The sequence below is a fragment of the Protomyctophum parallelum genome (genome assembly GCF_964188405.1).
Source record: "Protomyctophum parallelum genome assembly, chromosome: 1".
NCBI lineage: Eukaryota > Metazoa > Chordata > Actinopteri > Myctophiformes > Myctophidae > Protomyctophum > Protomyctophum parallelum.
This window is the reverse complement of record NC_139697.1, coordinates 83,590,087-83,607,749: the sequence shown is the minus strand read 5'-3', so window position 1 is coordinate 83,607,749 and position 17,663 is coordinate 83,590,087. Positions and strand designations below refer to the sequence as shown.

Genomic DNA, 17,663 nt, shown 5'->3' with positions numbered 1-17,663 from the left:
TTCATGGGGAAGCGGTGATAGCCTATTGCCATCCTCTTAGTCATGGCCATAGCCACAAACAACCAGTATGGTTTCAACATTATTTGTTTTATCAGATTGTGGATGCTGTGTAAACTACTGGTTACATTAGAAAAAAGCAGGTGGGGCCAACAGTGGGAGTCACTCCACACAGCAGGGATCTGGTGGAGAGGATGGATGGATGGGTGCAGTGAGCGAGACAGAGGACATTATCCTTTATCCTGGATAGTTAAACAAGTCGTGACCCGACTACAGATAAGCGGTTGAAGATAGATGGATGGATTGTTCTCAAAATGTCATTGTTACATCTTCCATACAACACAGTGGGCCCTATAGACAGTCATATGATGATGGGTTGCGTTGGGATTGATATAGGGCAGGCTACCATATGCGTTAGTTTGGTGACAGACAAACCGACAAACACCGACTCACCTGCATTAGTTTCCCCTCCGCGGAACTCGCACTGCCTCCAGCGAACACCCCGTGGAGAGTGATGGGCTTCCCCGTGGGATCGTGCTTCAGTGTCACCTTGATGACAGCCCTGAGGGTCGTGCGCTCGGACTCCACGGCCGCGGCCAGCTCCAGGCCCGTCTGGCCCAACACCACCTGCAGGGCCGCCATGAGCAGCCACGGCCAGAGACCGGCCAGTCGCCGCTGCATGGGGGGGACGGTCATTGCCTCTGCTGTAGCAGCAGCGGTCTCCGGCCGCACATTTTGGACTTCAAAGCGAGTTGCGACCGCCCGGAGCAGCAGACGACGCCGAAAGGGAAAATGTAATACCGATCCCCACGGCCACAGTCCCCCTTCTTCCTCTTTCTGCCTCGGTGACTTGAGCGATCCAACCGTTCGGCAACAGCTAGTCAGATGATCCAAACTTTTAATTACCGCGGACTGCCATAGTAGTAATAGCTCGTGCGTAAATGTCCTAAAAGCTCCAGGAGAATCCAGCACTGAAACAAATGTCTGTAGGCCTGCCGCCTTACATCTTAAAGGCCTTTACACGTAATATAGAAATGCATATGACCGACTATAGTAGGCGAAATCACCCTCCTTTCGAGAAGAAATAAACGATAGCCTTTAGTACTATTATGATGAACTTTATCCAGTGAGTGCCACTAAACGTGGGTGGCGAGAGAATGCGTGCACAAATACACCATGAATGAGAGACACTGCAAGAGGCTGAAATGTGCACTCGTTTCAGTCAGACTGGCCTGCATTTAGATAAACAAAAAGTTCTCCTTTGCGACGTGCAGGCCAGTCTTTCAACAGTTGTATCCTATCCAAGCGTAGATCTTCATCGGTGATTGACCAGCCGAGCCGCAAATATTATTACAGTGTACGCCAAGTCACTGTAATTTACAATCACATTTTGCGACTATATTGGCAATAGGTTGCCAATAGTGCGTCTATGAGTTGTTCCGTCCACCATGCGCTAAAAGTGCTCTGGTATTCCACAAGAGAAAATAGAGATTAGCGACGACTTGAACTTCAAAGGCTAGACGAATACAGGTTGGAGCTTGAACATAATCAGACATGTTGTCAAAGTATACACACTTCTCTTGTATCATGTGACAAAAATGTAGGGTAATACTTTACGACCGAGTTGAGAAAACAATCCGCAAACGTTACTAAATGGAGTACACCGAACAATTTAATGATTAACCAACCCAAATGGACCAAGATGCCTTACTTCACGAGCTCCAACTGATTTAACAGAGTCCGAAATCACGTGTGATTTCTGTAATAGACCCATCCACATTTCTATTTTTACAGTTGCTCTGTCCGCATCTAAAACCTTAGTCCGCTTTTCCACGCAACACAAAACGTTGTTTCCCCCCCAAGTTCAATGTCCCAAAGTTTGTTGCTTAAACAGATTTGAAACGATCCTTACGAGTGATCCGAAACAATGAAACAGAACTTCAGCAGCTGTAACGGAGTGGTAAAGTTACCAAAAATAAATCTTGAAACAGCACCAACACCAAAATCAAGAGTCGCCTGGGACTCTTGTGGTCTTCTTCTTCTTCAAAAAAGAAGTTCATAAGCTGAAGCAGAAATGCATTGTACAATGGCAGCAACGTCCCGACGTCTATAGACCGATTCCGTACCGGTTTCATGGTCGCAGCCTACGTATTTCCTGTAGGCGGATCCGCCATAGCTGCGGGGGAGATCAGCACGTCTTTCATTACAGTGAATGTAAAGTGTCTTGTTTTCGTTGGCTCACGTTACGCTAATTGATAACTCTATAACGTTACAAAGATGCCCAAAAAATCGGGACGAACGTGTGCAGTTCATGGCTGCTCCAACAGTAGTGGCAAAATCCAACTCTGGAAAGAAACTGAATGTCAAAAACACAAACCTCTACATCATGAAGATTGTCCATGCCAAAAGCCATACGGTTTGCACAGATTCCCTGGGCGTGCAGAGGACAATGACGTGCGCCAGATGTGGATCAAAAACATCAACATAAAGGACTTTGTTCCCACAAAGAACAGCACGGTAACTTTTGGATACTTTTTGTTAGTTATACCATTAATGCTAGCATGCAGCCCCCATTGAGGAGTGAAATGTTATCTCAACTAGTTCATCATTGTTAGTAAATAAGTCACCTGTGGCTTGACATTATTGTGATTAAATACTAGGCTATTTGGACAAACTATGACAGTCTAATGAACACAAATACTGCAGGACACAGTTGTATGGTAGGGTTCTACACATAAACAAACTTCATGGAAAGTTGGAAACATCTGGGTCTAAATTAGACCCAAGTAGTGAGTCACAACAGTGGCTGAATGTTGACAATCTAGTCTACCCCCTATGAAATGGTGCAAAGCAATGTACAACGTCCACTCTATGAAATGGCTATGCCACCATTTAGTGGACAGTATTTTCTGAATCAGAATAAATCTTTATCACATCACAAGGTGGGTAAAATTATTAGTTGAGAAGGCGTTTTTGCAGTCAAAATAGAGGCATAAAGTGCATAATATAACTAATTGCATAACATGATACATGAAACCATTTAGTGGACAGTATTTTCTAAATCAGAATAAATCTTTATCACATCACAAGGTGGGTAAAATTATTAGTTGAGAAGGCGTTTTTGCAGTCAAGATAGAGGCATAAAGTGCATAATATAACTAAATTGCATAACATGAAACCATTTAGTGGACAGTATTTTAATGCATTATGAGTTATATCTGGTAGCCTACCAGTATTTACTATTCATCCTAATTATTCTATCTTTAGGTGTGTGGAGTACACTTCCCAGATGGGAGGCCAACAAAAGAACACCCGTATCCAGTTCTGCAACTAGGATATAAACATGTACGTTTGATTCTCCCCTTCAAATTGACAGTTTGATGTGATTGTTTTTGGTTCAACAGATTAGGTTTATTTTGAATAAAACAATAACTTGTAGTGCATCGTTTCTTTTCCTTTCACAGGGGAGAATGACATCTGGTAGAGCCCCCCCTAAGAGAAGAGGCCTTCGGTCATCAAGCAGCAGCAGCACACAAAACGCAACAACATCAACAACAACAGAATTAAACGCAACAACATCAACAACAACAGAATTAAGAGCAGGACCTGAAGACACCAGTGATATCGGAATGGAACATATTGCAGACCACAATTACTTCCGTATCAACTCAAGGGCAAACAGTGCAACACAAACTGATGTCATGCCTCTGAAGCGTGATATTGGAATCCAGTGTCCAGAAATTATTACAGACCACAGCTACTCTACCATAAAGTTAACAAACCGTGCAACACAAACTGATCCTACACCATCATTGTCAGCCTATGACCTAGATGACAAAGATGCAAGGTTTCACACGGGCATAGGTATTGCAAGTTTTTGGCAGCTTTTACATTCCCTCATAGCTTTTCACCCACCTCCAAAGATGACCAGATTAGCAGTCCATGACCAGCTGTTACTCGTTTTAACTAGGCTACGTCTTTGTTTGATGTTCACAGACTTGGCTAAAAGATTTGGAATAAGCAAGACCTCAGCATGTGTGATCTTTTCACTTTGGAGACCAATACTTGCTAGGTTTATGAGGGAAAATGTGATTGCGTGGTTGCCTAGGGATACTCTCAGAAGAATAATGCCATCATGTTTCAGTAAAAATTATCCCAAAGCAACATGCATAATAGACTGTACAGAAATATTTGTCCAAAGGCCAAAACACTTAAGAAAGCGATCCCAAACATTCAGCAACTACAAACATCATAACACTTACAAATTATTATATTGTATTGCCCCCAATGGTTATGTGATGTTCACATCAAAACTATTTGGTGGACGGGCCAGTGACACTTTCATCACAAAGAACAGTGGTCTTCTTGAACTTCTGATTCCTGGTGATCAAATCCTAGCAGACCGTGGGTTCACCATCTCAGATGTGTTGCCTCCAGGGGTGACTCTGGCTCTCCCAGCTTTTACTCGCGGCCTCAAAGAACTTCCTGGGCATGATGTTGTGGCAACACGGCGCCTAGCAAATGTCAGAATCCATGTAGAGCGTGCAATTAGAAGGTTCAAAGGTTTTAAAATGGTCAGTTATGTCATTCAAGGTAGTATAAAACATGTTGATGACATTGTGAGTATTTGTGCTGGGCTATGTAATTTGCAACCCAAGTTAATTCAGACTGAAACTGAGCAACAAGAAACATCTGATATTGAGGAAGAAGAGGAATGTGATGTGGATGAGGATGTAAGCCTAGATGAGCATGACATGACTTGATCCTCTTTACCCCATCGAGGGGCATAGGGCGTCCACCAGAGCTCTCCATCTCAATCTCCTGGGCCTGGGCTTTTGCTTCCTGCCAGCTCATTCCAATGTTCTTTAGGTCTTGGAGAGTCTCTACTCTCCAGGTGTTTCTCAGCCTACCCAGATTCCTATTCCCCTGAGAAAGAGAAAGATGGAAAAAATTATAAACAATTATTATTAATTCTCAGTTTCCCTCCTCATGCACAATAAGTAAAATGTTTATTAGAATACCTGTATCCCTGTATCCTCTTCAAACCACTTTGTTGTCAAAGGCTCCGATGTTTGGTCATGCCTAGTGGCTACCAGCAAAGGTGCCATTCAATTTTCGTTCCACCCAGTTTTGTGGATTTTCTTTTTTGGGCACTTCAGAGGCTACTGATGATTCAGATTTCCTTTAATTTACTCCAAATAAACTACTCTGGCCCTTTGTTTGTGCAGCAATTGTCTCCCTCTCATGTTTCCCACATATCACATTTATTTTCATTACAAAGTTTACATTTGTGTTGAGCTCATGACATGCTCATGACATGGTGAGTTTTTCATTTGCTTTGTTTTGTGGCTGTGCAGTCAACACGTTATGCAAAAGAGTTCCAGGTATTTTGGATAGACCAGCCATCTCAGGGGATTGCATCCGTCTCAAAAGCTGTTACTTTCATCGAGGTCCCTGGTCTGGCCCCCTGATGTTGTCAACTGCATCAGGCCTCACATTGTCACATTGTCATCTGTGCATGCTGTGCCTGTGTGGCTGGCCGCATCTTTGATTTTGTACAGTATCCCTGCTGAATGACTGCAGCTCTTCCCTTAAGTTGGTTGGCCTAGCAGTCGCAGTTCACATCCACCACTTTGCCATCCCTCCTCTGCAAAGTTACTTCAACATGATGGTACATGATAATGTCCTGTGAGTAACACAGGTCCTTTCAGAACTGTGCTCATCATTTGGTAGCATGTGGAGTATCTTGTCAAAGTCAGGGGCCAGATAACAGTGATTGGCTTGATTGGGCACCCTCTGGGTGCACACCCTGTAGGTGCATAAATTGATTCCCTTGGCGTCTGGCTGGTGTTTGGCTGCTGCTACCATACCAGTCTTTATCTGCTTGGTTTACCAAAACCTAACTCGGTCGGTTGTGACAGCCAGCGACTAACAGAATGAGTACCTGGATTGACGACGTCAGACAGTGGCCTCCAGTTACTGATAAAGGTAATTAATTGATGGCAATCGCCAATCAGTGCTTAAACCACTGTCTTATTATTACACTGTCTAGTAGACTAGACTAGCTTTGACTATTTTCCTACACCATCTCTTTGCCAGAAAGTCACCATGGCATGCATGCGGTTAAGTTAGTATTTATCCCAATGCTGCCTGGGGTGGTTAACTTGTGTTTACTGTTTGTTGTTTGTTTGCATAATAAAAATTATGAAATGCAAATCTTAATGATCTAAGACTGTGTATTTCCTAATCATTACAGATAAGTGGTATTAATCCTATTAAAAAAACGAATGTTTTTATTTATTTTTATGATAGGTATTCAAGAATATTTCCTTCACCGACTGGCATGTGATGAACAACCCAATGCCAACTACAGGTCCCTGATAGAGGGTCAAAATTACCTGAGCTCCGGATGGGTTGGCCAGATACTCCACAGGCTACCAGATGAGGAGCACATACTCTTGAAAGGACCTGTTCGCTACTCACAGGACATTAAACAGTACCATCATGTTGAACTGACCTTGCAGAGGAGGGATGGCAAAGTGGTGGATGTGAACTGTGACTGCATGGCCAACCAAGGGAAGAGCTGCAGTCATTCAGCAGGGATACTGTACAAAATCAAAGATGCTGCCAGTCAGGGGTTCACAGGCACAGCAAGCACCGATGAGGCTTGTGTCTGGAACAGTTCCACGTGTGACAATGTGATGCCTGATACAGTCGAGAACATCAGGGGGCCAGACCAGGGACCTCGGAAAAAAATGAAAATAAAGTCAACAGCATTTGAGAAAGATGCAGATGTCATTCAGCACCTCACATCCCCTGAGATGGCTGGTCTATCCAACATACCTGGTACCCTTTTGCATGATCTGTTGACTGCACAGCCACAAACCAAAGAGGTTACTGATAAACTGCCCACATGTCACGAGCAATGTGCTCAACAAAAATGTCAACTTTGCAACTGTATTTTTGAAAGACATGTGTTATGTGGGAAACGTGAGAGGGAGAGAATTCTTGTACAATCCAAGGGCCAGAATAATCAATTTTGGCTAGATCAACGAAAAATAAGAATCACAAGTAGTGAGGCCTCTCAAGTGCCCAAAAAGGTTGACCCACAAAACTGGGTGGAACGAAAATTGAATGGCACCTTTGCCGGAAATACAGCCACTAGGCATGGCCAAACATCCGAGCCTTTGGCAAGAAAGTGGTTTGAGGAGACCACAGGAATAACTGTGGAGTGTACAGGACTTGTTGTACATGAAGAGGAAAACTGGCTTGGTGCCAGCCTTGATGGTATTATAGATGCCGATACCATCATTGAAATTAAATGTCCTACAGCCAAAAAACTTGTGGCACACAATGGCAGTCTGCTAAAAATGATTGACTCTAACAAGTACGATGTGAGGCATAAGGATGGAAAATATATTCTGAGGGAAACGGCATCAGGATTAGGGTACTATTACCAGGTACAAGTGGCGATGCATTGTGCTAAAAAAAAAAATTGTAAATTCATTGTCTGGACTCCAAATGAGCAGGTCATTGCAGATGTCCCATACAATGAAGAGTGGATTACAGAGAAAATCAGCCACCTGAAGGACGTGTATTTTCAGCACTTACTTCCAGCAATATCCACAAGGATAGCCCACGGGGTAATGAAAGTGGATGGACTAAAGTAAACTAGCCCTCTTTTGAATTTAATGAGTTTCAGTTGAGAAAATGTTTTCTGTTTTTTCTTTATTGCTCTGTAAAGCACTTTGCGCTGCATTAATGTCATCAAAGAATCCAAAAGATGCTATATTAAGTATATTATTAAGTAAAATAAATATTTTTTTGATCTGCACATGCCTGTATCTCCAACTTCATGCACAGAGGCATAACATTTTCCACATTGGATGCTGTGTCTTCACTTCAGGCCCTGCTGCTGCTTTATGACTGAATGCCTCTTCTCTTGGGGGGGGGGGGGGGGGGGCTGCATTCTCCTCTGTGAAAGAAAAATAAACAGTGCTTACCTTTCTTTTTTTTAAGTTATTGGTTTTCAAAAGAAACCAAATATTAAATGAAAACAATCACACCAGACAGTAAATTTTAAGGGGGAAATTATATTTTTATCCTAGTTGCAGAACTATGGGTGTTCTTTCAATGGCCTCCCATCTGGGAAGTGTACTCAACACACCTAAAGATAGAACGATGAGGATGAATAGCTGGTACCACATAATAACAGACTCAATAACGCATAAAACATATTTTCCACTAATTTTGGGCAGATTAGTCATATGATGCACTTTATTCCTCTATCTTTTTACAGTAGCCTTCAATGAGTTAATCTTCTCAACTGATAATTAATCACAATTATGCCACGCGGCCCACGCCGCATGTGACTTATTTTGAGGAGCAGCTTAGCCTACTAAAAATTATGTTTTGATGAATTGAACAAGGTGGACCCTGTTGTAAACAAGTGTAAACAGTAATGTTTAATTGGGTCGTCCACTCACAGTTAACAGTCTTTGTATTGAGTTTGTGCTTGAAATATACTGTAATTCTGCAAACTGTTTTCAATCAATCAATCAATCAATCAATCAATCAATCAATCAATGTTATTAGCGTTAGCTTAGCCATTGTTCACATGATGCTACTGCAGTCTGTTTTACGCGATCGTTACATTTAGAGTGAAAACGTGTACATAAACATTCAGATTTCAAATATGAAGTACTCACCACGTGGGGCACGGGTGTTAGAAATGTGCTGGTACGGCGATTAGCATTGCTGCATCCCGCGTTGTTTAATAAAAGGCATTTTATCCGAGCAGTTTTTTTGTCAGGTCGAGGAAGGAGTGTTGCGCTCTGAAACAGTGGGTGTGTTCGATATATTCACGCTGACCGCACTGCCAATACAAACTAATGAGAGAGTGCGCTCCCGGTGAGAAACTGTGTATTTTCCGAACGCACCCCGTTTGAGAAAAATAACGAGGCGCTTGGATAAAAATGCCATTTATTAAACTACGTGGAATGCAGCAGTGCTAATCGCTGTACCAGCACATTTATAACACCCGTGGCACACGTAGTGAGTACTTTATATTTGAAATCTGAATGTTTATGAACACGTTTTCACTGTAAATGTAACGATCGGGGCCACGTGTTTCGCTAGCTGGACAGTGAACAGTTATTAATGACATGTAACATATTTCACCACTCAATGGGGGCTGCATGCTAGTATTATATTAATGGTAGTTAATGGCAACTAACGAAAAGTCTCAAACTTACCATGCTGTTCTTTGTGCCTGGGAAGTGGGAACAAAGTCCTCGCTTTTTGACCCACTTCTGGCGAACATCTGTCCTCTGCACTCGCAGGGAATCTAATGGCTGCCGGCGTTGCGCAGCCTGCGCTCATAGACAATCGTCATGATGAGTCAGGACGTAGAATTTGTCTCCTCCTAAGTGCATGAATTTTGCCACTACTGTTGGAGCAGGCATAAACGACACACGTTCGTCCCGATTTTTCAGGCATCTTTGTAAAGTTGTAGTGTTAGTAATTAGCGTAACGTGAGCCAACGAACACAAGTCACTTTACATTCACTGTAGTGAAAGACGTGCTGATCTCCCCCGCAGCTATGGCGGATCCGCCTACAGGAAATACGTAGGCTGCGACCATGAAACCGGTACAGAATCGGTCTATACCTCCTGGAGTCTCCCTCCCTTGGGATCTCATTGACGGTCTGCTACCTGCTGACTGACTGTCACTGAAGGCGGAGCAGCAGCCAGCCACCCCACTGCCACTTCACCCAAAGGCAAGGGCAGGCCTCCCTCTAGTGGACAACATTCCTATAGAGTAGTAGACTAAATCAGTGGTTGTCGGTGCAGTGTTGATTTTGACAGCACAATTTTATTTTAGGTTTAGTCATAGTCTTTTGAATAGTTTGAATAGTCACATTTTAGTCCACCTGGAATGTTTTAGTGTTAGTTTAGTTTTAGTCGACTAAATATCATAAGATTTTAGTCGACTAAATGTACAGTTGATTTATTCAACTAATATGTTTTTTGGCAGGCCTTGATACTGTCATAATGGCTGATTTTATACTTTATACAACTATGTTGTATTGTGACTGAGTTTGTAGATCGAGCTTGTTTACTTATGCTGGATCTCTTGTCCAATATACTCCCTTCCTAACATTTTAGTCTTATTTTAGTTTTATTTGTTGACAAAATTGTCTTATAGTTTTAGTCATCATAGCTTAATTTTCATTTAGTTTCCATTTGTTTTCGTCAGTGAAAATTTTTTAGTTGACAATTTTTTCGTCATATAGTTTTAGTCGACGAAATTAACACTGGTTGTGTTTCAAATCACTCAGTGTGTGTGTGTGTGTGTGTGTGTGTGTGTGTGTGTGTGCATGCGTGAGTGCGTGTGTGTTTATTTCAAGGACACCCCCATAACGCAGAGGTCCATTCGGTTCCATCCTGTACACACACACTCATATTTGATTTTGACCAATGAGGGTCTCTGGGCGGACCCCACTTTGATAACCCCACAATAACTGACCATGATCTAAATAATGATAAAGCAGCAGCAACAATTATATCAAATTTCAATCACAACATATTTGTATTCATATAGTAGGCTACATAATGCATCATATACTTCTAAAACTCCCCCTGTCAGGTGATAAGAAGAGGACTGCTACACTCCTGCATTGAAGGAAGCATGAGCTCAGTTCGGGGCTCTTCCCAGGTTTGCAGAGGAAGTGTAGCGCCCAGGAATACATTAGATAATTGACACTGGGTGAAGAAAATGGGTTGCAAAATCGTGGGATAAAAATTAGAGATAAAAATAATCGACAGCTTGGTAGACTACAGATAACCAACTTAGCTAAGGCGAAATGTATGCTTATCAACAACAGATAAAGATCGGCTACTGCCATCGGTTAATGTCAGTTTAATTTGCCAATATATATAACAGCAAATATCATCCGATACTGATTATGTGCCCGATATACATCGGTGCATCACTACTTTATTAGCAATGATTACTATCAGAATATTATAGCGCTTGAAGTTGAAAGCTGCACTATGTAACTTTCCTCTTCTACCCCGGATTTGAACTTACTCATTGAATCTTGAATTTACTTGAATCTTGACCACAAATGTGTGTCATGACCTTTGACATGATCAGGGAGAAGGGAGACAAAATACAACCACCCCAATTCATACTGTACCATACAGATTGGACAAAATGACATTGGATTCATTAAGAAAAAGGTTACATGGTGCCGCTTTAAAAAAACACTACATAGTTTCGGGTATCAGTGGCAACTTTGGACACAAATAACATGCAGCTGACATCTGTGATTTCATTATACCCAAGAGTGTATGCAAGCACGTCCGATGATTGGCCAGTCATCGCTTTGACTGGCAGTTCTGCCTCGGTGCCGTGCCGTGGATGAAACTCATTGTCTAACCGTATATACAGGTATAGTAATACAGTCAAGCCCCTTCTGGCAGGGACACCCCTGAGCTGACTAGCTGAGTCTGTACATTTATGGAAGGATACTTTTAGTTTCATCCAAAAAATATCACGTACAGTCACTACCTTTAAGTATTCCAAAACAATTGTTTGTGTGTTTTGGAAATGTTTGCTGTTATGTCAAAGCTCAAAACCTCAAGCAAATAATTATTGAAATGATCAAGAGCCACATACACATACAGTCGTGTTCCCTGTTACAACTCACATACCTTCAACGGCAGTCGGCAGATACACAACATACAAACTGTAGATTCACATCAGCATTCAATTCCAGGGCTACAAAGAGTTGCTGAACATAATTTGTCACCCAGTCATTGGGTCCCAAAATGACAGCTTGAATCACACAAGTATACACACAGCATACAAAGAAGCAAAGAAGCAAAAACATTCTTACCTTGAGCCGTCTTCTACTTGACTTTATCAGTTGTGTAACTTGTGTAATGTCAGGGTCAAACTTTGGAACTTTGGGGTCTCCATGCAGTCATCTCCATATATCTGGCTAGCTGGCCAGTATTTTCCTCCCAGTATCAATGGCACCGGCAGATGCAAATTACAGATACAAAACACAAATACAGAACACAAATACAAAACACAAATACAAAAGTAAACACAGATGCGAAACACAGATACAAAACACAGATACAAAACACAAATGTGAAACACAAATTCACTCACGTGAGTTGCTAGCCCCTCTCGGGACCCTACATAAAGCTTTTCTGAAATTTTGATGAGTTTTATGTTGGGTCCCTGGTCAGACCTATATTTTCGTATGGAAATTCCAGTACGCGGAAGTAGAAATTCTCTCTAAAATAGGATCTGCGCCAAGTGACGGCATTTTTTTACTTGAGTTATTCTGAATTCGGGAACTTTACGTACCTATACATCCCGCTGCGAATATCTCCTGTGGCGCGGAAGCCGTTAAGTATTTTTTATCTTTGTTTGACCGATTTGGTCGCTTTATTTCTTCTTGTTTGTTTACCGTTTATTGTACCGCCTCCCGGTGTGCGGTTGGCTTGTGCGGCTATGTCCCTGCCTCTGATCTGCTCTGTCATAGCTATAGCGCCACTAGCTAGCCAGATAGGCGGTACAATGAGGTGTCAATAAACAAGGAAGGAAGAGAAGAATCCAAGCTTCCAAATCGGGCAAACATATATTAAAAATACTTAACGGCTTCCGCGCCACAGGAGATATTCGCAGCGGGATGTATGGGTACTTATACTTTACATATTCAGAAAGCCTCACACTGAAATATGTCGTCACCGAGCGCGGAGAGGCGCTAAACATGTTGTTTATGTTTAAGAATGGCTGTGTACCAGGTGGCATGGTAGTAGTGCAACAGGACCCAATGCTATCTGGGTCGTCAAAATGTCAGAAACTTCAGTAGCATTTGGGTTCTGCTTGGAGGGCTAGTGAGTTGCAAACCTGAACTTGTGAGTTACAAATCTGTGTTATTTACTGTGAACCTTTTGAGACCGTTCTGACTCCATACAAAACAATCAAGATAAAACAATGAAATAAACGTGTAAACAGAGCTGTGTCTGTGAAAGATTCACTCTCACTGCCCCCCTCCCACACATACACGCGCGCACACACACGATAATGCTTAGCAATAGCATAGGTAGCTAACTCACCTGCAGAATAAAAACAACCCGACCAAGCCGTTTGTTATGAAGATTAATTAACTTATTGTTTTAACTGTCACACACTTGTTGTGACAGTTTTCACTTCCTAACAACCTCGTCCAGACTACTCACTACTCCACTCAAATTCTATGAGGTGTAAAGTTACATTATACGTTGTTTATTTCACTCTTTTCTTTTTCGTTTTTACTACCAAAGTAGCTATCGTGTCGTGTCTGTCTATCATCTGTCTGTTTGCAGCAGGTTTGTGTGGAGGGGGCGTGGCTACCGGAGGATTTTAAAGAGCGCGCTTGAAGCCGGCAGTGGCTCAGGGAATGGTGTCTACTGTCTAGGCATTTCTTCAAAATATACACGTTATTTTGCTATTCAATATCATTGTTCACTGTATGCACTGGAATCCTTGCTTATAGGAAAAGCAATGAAGCAGCAGTGGTAATTAAGAAATAACCTATCACACTATGTTTCCTTTTACATTGATTGATTGATGATTGTATAATACAGTTCCAAATAGTACAGTGGGGTAACACAAAAACAAAGCCCTATGGGGCTTTTATTTCCTTTTGTGGTTCTGTTTATTGCATTTTTTGTATTTAATTAGTAGACTACATTTACAAATAACAGATTGGATTGATTAGGATTGTGTTATTAAACACAAAATTATTCACTGTGGTTGACTGTCTGGACAGTGAGGGTCGACGGACCACTAGATGGCATACGATACCGTGTCGTAAGCTCCTTTTGTTTGTGTATATAATTTGTATACAGGCGCACCTTGGACGGAAATGTGGGGTCCTTTTTGAAACCTACATAAACAATGACGTATTTATCCAACGCCGGAAAAAATACACGAGTATTTCTATGCATAATTTAGCCTATTTGGGGATTTTAAGAGATTGAGAATTTACGCCAGGGTCCATTTGATTGTCTCTGAAGCGCACACAATGGCACTGGATACCGTTCCAAAAGACCTTCGCCATTTGCGGGCTTGTCTTCTGTGCTCTCTTGTGAAGGTAAATTAATTGCAGGAAAGGAACGTGGTGGCTAGAATGATAGCTCCCATAACATTTTTTTTATGGATTGATTCGTTTATTAGACAGAAATGTAAAAACAGCAACAGAGTACAGTCAAACATTTAGTCCAAATGGGATAGCAGTGAACAAAAAAATCCTTGCGGTCTTGTTTCAATTTATGCACTATGCAATGAATAAATCCATTGACATAAATAACGTTATTGTTCTGTCTACTCTACGTCGTCTCTGGCGCGTACATATTCGGAATGTAATTAGTAGTAGTGGATTTGTATTATAAGTTAGTAAATCAACTAAAGATGCAACGGCCTCGCAGGCTTGCAGCTGCTTGGAAACAGTACGAGCTACGAGGATGGGTTGATTTCTAAATACTGATTTCTTTATTCCTATACCACTAAAATGTGGAACGTCCTACCAACGGCCATTAAGATTTGTAAACTTTGTAAACCCCGAGTTGTGAAATGTGCTATATAAATAAAGTGGATTGGATTGAAGACGTAAATCCCTAGACTCCTTCAAAACCGCTCTTATTCCATAAGAAAATGGCCCCCTGTAACCACCCCCCCCCCCCTCTTAGCAGATTTTGTATTGACCTGTACTTTCCTTGAACTGTACCCATTCTACAAACTTAATAAAAATGTCAATCGATACTTGCTTACATTATAGCAAGAACCAATATATTCTATTTATTCATATTTCCATTTATCCTTATGTTAAGCAGAAACCCCATTTAAGATTTGACTATCCCGTTTGATAAATTCTACAATGAACCTGCAGGAATCCTAATAGTTTGGATTTGATTTCATGAACTTTTCTTGTGTTGTATATTTCTTCATCAGACCATTGATCAGTTTGAATATGATGGCTGTGACAACTGCGAGTCCTATCTTCAGATGAAGGGGAACCGGGAGATGGTATACGAATGCACAAGTTCCTCATTTGATGGGTAAGGACTTTGTTTGTTTTCTCACTGTATTGATGATTAATTATGGCTTTCTATTGTCAACCAATATATGTTTTTGTGTATTCAGAGTTATTTCTATGATGAGCCCTGAAGACAGCTGGGTGGCTAAATGGCAGAGAATCGGTGAGTGTTAGCACAAAGCCTCAAATTCAATCACAAAAAAATTAAAGCAGAGGAAAAGAAGAAAGTGTATGTGTGTGTGTATATGTGTGTGTATATATATATATATATATATATATATATACACGCATATAAATTAGTACATACACCGGTGTGTGTGTGTGTGTGTGTGTGTGTGTGTGTGTGTGTGTGTGTATATATATACATACACATGTATGTATATATACACACACACACCGGTGTATGTACTAATTTATATATATACTCATTATATATACTCATTGCAGACCATTCTTAAACATGAACATCGCAATGCCAAAGCTTTGTTCATTCTGTAGTGTTTTACTGATACCAACTTGAACCTGAAAATTGGCCAATTATAACATCCTAGTGTAGTATTTAATCTCACACAGATACCTTCTTGGACTATTTTTGAGGGGCGCCAGCTCCTCCTATATCCAGCTTTTGCACGTTTGTGCACACACACACATTGTGTTAACACAAACATTGAATGCCATTGACAATGAATGGCCAGCTTTGAGCATTTGTGTAAACACAAACACTGCGTAAACATAGATGAAGGTGAGGACGCAAATTGTGATTGGCCGGAATGAGATGATGTATGATAATCACATGGGTCACAGACCTACCTACTTGGGCATATGCATGCAAGCCATGCATTCCCAAAAAAATAAAGCTGTGTATAGAATAAAATATTCAAAGTACTTTGATTGCTATAATCAATGTCATGTTAGAGGCTTTCTTTTTAAGTCAAATGTCTATTTTACTGTGAGTACTGCTTATTCTGTGTCCCTGTCATTATGCTGCAGGCAACTTCAAGCCAGGTGTTTATGCTGTGACAGTTACTGGACGGCTACCCCCAGGTATGTAATATAATGCATTTAGATTTTAGTCATAGTCTCTTGAATAGTTTACATTTAGTTTTAGTCAGCTGGAATGTCTTAGTGTTAGTCTAGTTTTAGTTGACTAAATATCATAAGATTTTAGTCGACTAAATCTACAGTTGATTCATTTAGTCGACTAAAATGTATGTTGGTGGGCCTTGATGCCCATTGCCAACATTTTAGTCTAGTTGTTATTGATGAAATTGTCAATATATTTAATCATCAGAGCTTAGTTTTCGTCAGTGAAAAAAGGTAGTCGAATTGTTTTTGCCATAGTATTAGTTGACACTATCAACACTACACACAGGAAGCATTAGTCTGTTTTTTTTTTTTTGATTCCTGACTTTCTTTCTTTTAGTAATCATTTACCATTCACCTTAAACTGTATGCTGTGCCCTACCATATTTCACGTTTGTTTAATTTCTCCAGGTGTGGTGAGAGAGCTGAAAAGCAGAGGAGTAATCTACAAATCCAGAGATACAGCAGTGAAGTCATAAGCTTGGCGTTTCCCGGCTTACATTATTCGATTGGTCACATCAAACACACATGCTGCAATTCCATCTGTAAATATATTTTTGGCTAAAAGCAGTCCTCTCCCTTTTTTTTTTAAAGTTAATGTCATATAGAAATGTCACTTTCGAAGCTGCATATATGGTCATTAAAACATGTTTTAATAAGATTTGCCTTGAAACTTTATTTTGTGAAAAACGTTTAAAAAAATGTTCATATCTTGGCATGAACTTATTTGTTAATATAAAGAGTGGGGGAGATGTATGATGTCCGGGTACTACTAGTAGTTTGGGGCCCTGAACAATTTGAGAAATGGAGCCATGATTGGAGCCTGTTCTCAGATCTGATTTCCTTCTCAATGTCACTGACTTCACCATTAACTGTTCACCTAAAATGTTATGAGCTTTTATATGGTATCACTGTACTCCATATCCATGAAAACATAGGCTAGACATCACCTATTATTTTTGGTTCAGGAGATGAAAAATACTTGGTCACCTCATTTTTGCGGTGGTTCCAGCCCACGGTTGGCCCGAGGCTGCATATGATCACATTGTCACTCTTTCCTGTCTGTCCGAATAAAGAAAGATGGTTGTCAAACCAAAGTTTTAATCTGGAACATCTCCATTGCTTATACTCAATCACATCAGGGTCTGTCTGGCTGGGTTATGCAGAATATGCACTGAGTGACATCCTGAAGAGGTCAGAATGTCTTCAGAAACCTTGACGATAACAGCTTGACAACTGACACAAACTGGTCTGGTTGAATCTGAAATAATTATTAATGTGCAAGTAAACATTTCAAAACATTGATAAAACACGTTATATGCTTGCCAACGGCTCATATCAAAGTAGCCTACAGTAAAGAGTTGTTGCACACTCAGATCTTATGCATCATTGTATTTATCTACTGCTTTCATCAGCCTGTTAAACAGTAAAACATTGTTTTACTGCTATATGTAAAATAACAGTTCGTTCATATTGTTACTGT

The 17,663-nt window shown here is 40.9% G+C and overlaps 3 protein-coding genes across 4 annotated transcripts in view; 1 reads left to right on the top strand and 2 right to left on the bottom strand.

Moving 5' to 3' along the window:
* The window catches only part of rnf43 (ring finger protein 43), a 119,491-nt gene extending 117,388 nt beyond the window's left edge, over nucleotides 1-2,103 (bottom strand). The window contains exon 1 of the mRNA XM_083781072.1: nucleotides 451-2,103. Coding sequence (XP_083637198.1) covers nucleotides 451-693 — 243 coding nt within the window. The 5' untranslated portion in view covers nucleotides 694-2,103. The remainder of the gene's footprint in view (nucleotides 1-450) is intronic.
* Nucleotides 2,104-4,415: 2,312 nt separating this feature from the next.
* On the bottom strand, nucleotides 4,416-7,423 carry LOC310856880 (uncharacterized protein; the record flags this gene model as incomplete). Of its 2 annotated transcripts, XM_083762393.1 has the most annotated exons (3): nucleotides 5,019-5,157; nucleotides 4,771-4,923; nucleotides 4,416-4,511 (listed from the first exon to the last, which is right to left on the bottom strand). In XM_083762393.1, the coding sequence occupies exons 1-3, from the start codon at nucleotides 5,103-5,105 to the stop codon at nucleotides 4,416-4,418; spliced, it is 336 nt and encodes a 111-aa protein (XP_083618519.1). In that variant the 5' UTR covers nucleotides 5,106-5,157. The 2 variants fall into 2 exon arrangements, 1 of the variants encoding a protein (XP_083618519.1); XR_014569106.1 differs by lacking the exons at nucleotides 4,416-4,511; nucleotides 5,019-5,157 and adding an exon at nucleotides 6,515-7,423 and having other exon boundaries at nucleotides 4,788-4,923.
* A 6,534-nt stretch (nucleotides 7,424-13,957) lies between these two features.
* On the top strand, nucleotides 13,958-16,841 carry supt4h1 (SPT4 homolog, DSIF elongation factor subunit). Its single transcript, XM_083788797.1, has 5 exons — nucleotides 13,958-14,155; nucleotides 15,013-15,119; nucleotides 15,205-15,260; nucleotides 16,088-16,141; nucleotides 16,592-16,841. The coding sequence occupies exons 1-5, from the start codon at nucleotides 14,087-14,089 to the stop codon at nucleotides 16,657-16,659; spliced, it is 354 nt and encodes a 117-aa protein (XP_083644923.1). The 5' UTR covers nucleotides 13,958-14,086; the 3' UTR covers nucleotides 16,660-16,841.
* The last annotated feature ends 822 nt before the right edge of the window (nucleotides 16,842-17,663 follow it).

Excerpts from the sequence above, each read along its gene's own strand:
- supt4h1 (XM_083788797.1), top strand. The coding sequence starts at position 14,087 with ATGGCACTGGATACCGTTCCAAAAGACCTTCGCCATTTGCGGGCTTGT. Across the intron at positions 14,156-15,012 it reads TTCTGTGCTCTCTTGTGAAG|ACCATTGATCAGTTTGAATA; the intron begins GTAAATTAATTG and ends TTTCTTCATCAG. Across the intron at positions 15,261-16,087 it reads GGCTAAATGGCAGAGAATCG|GCAACTTCAAGCCAGGTGTT; the intron begins GTGAGTGTTAGC and ends ATTATGCTGCAG.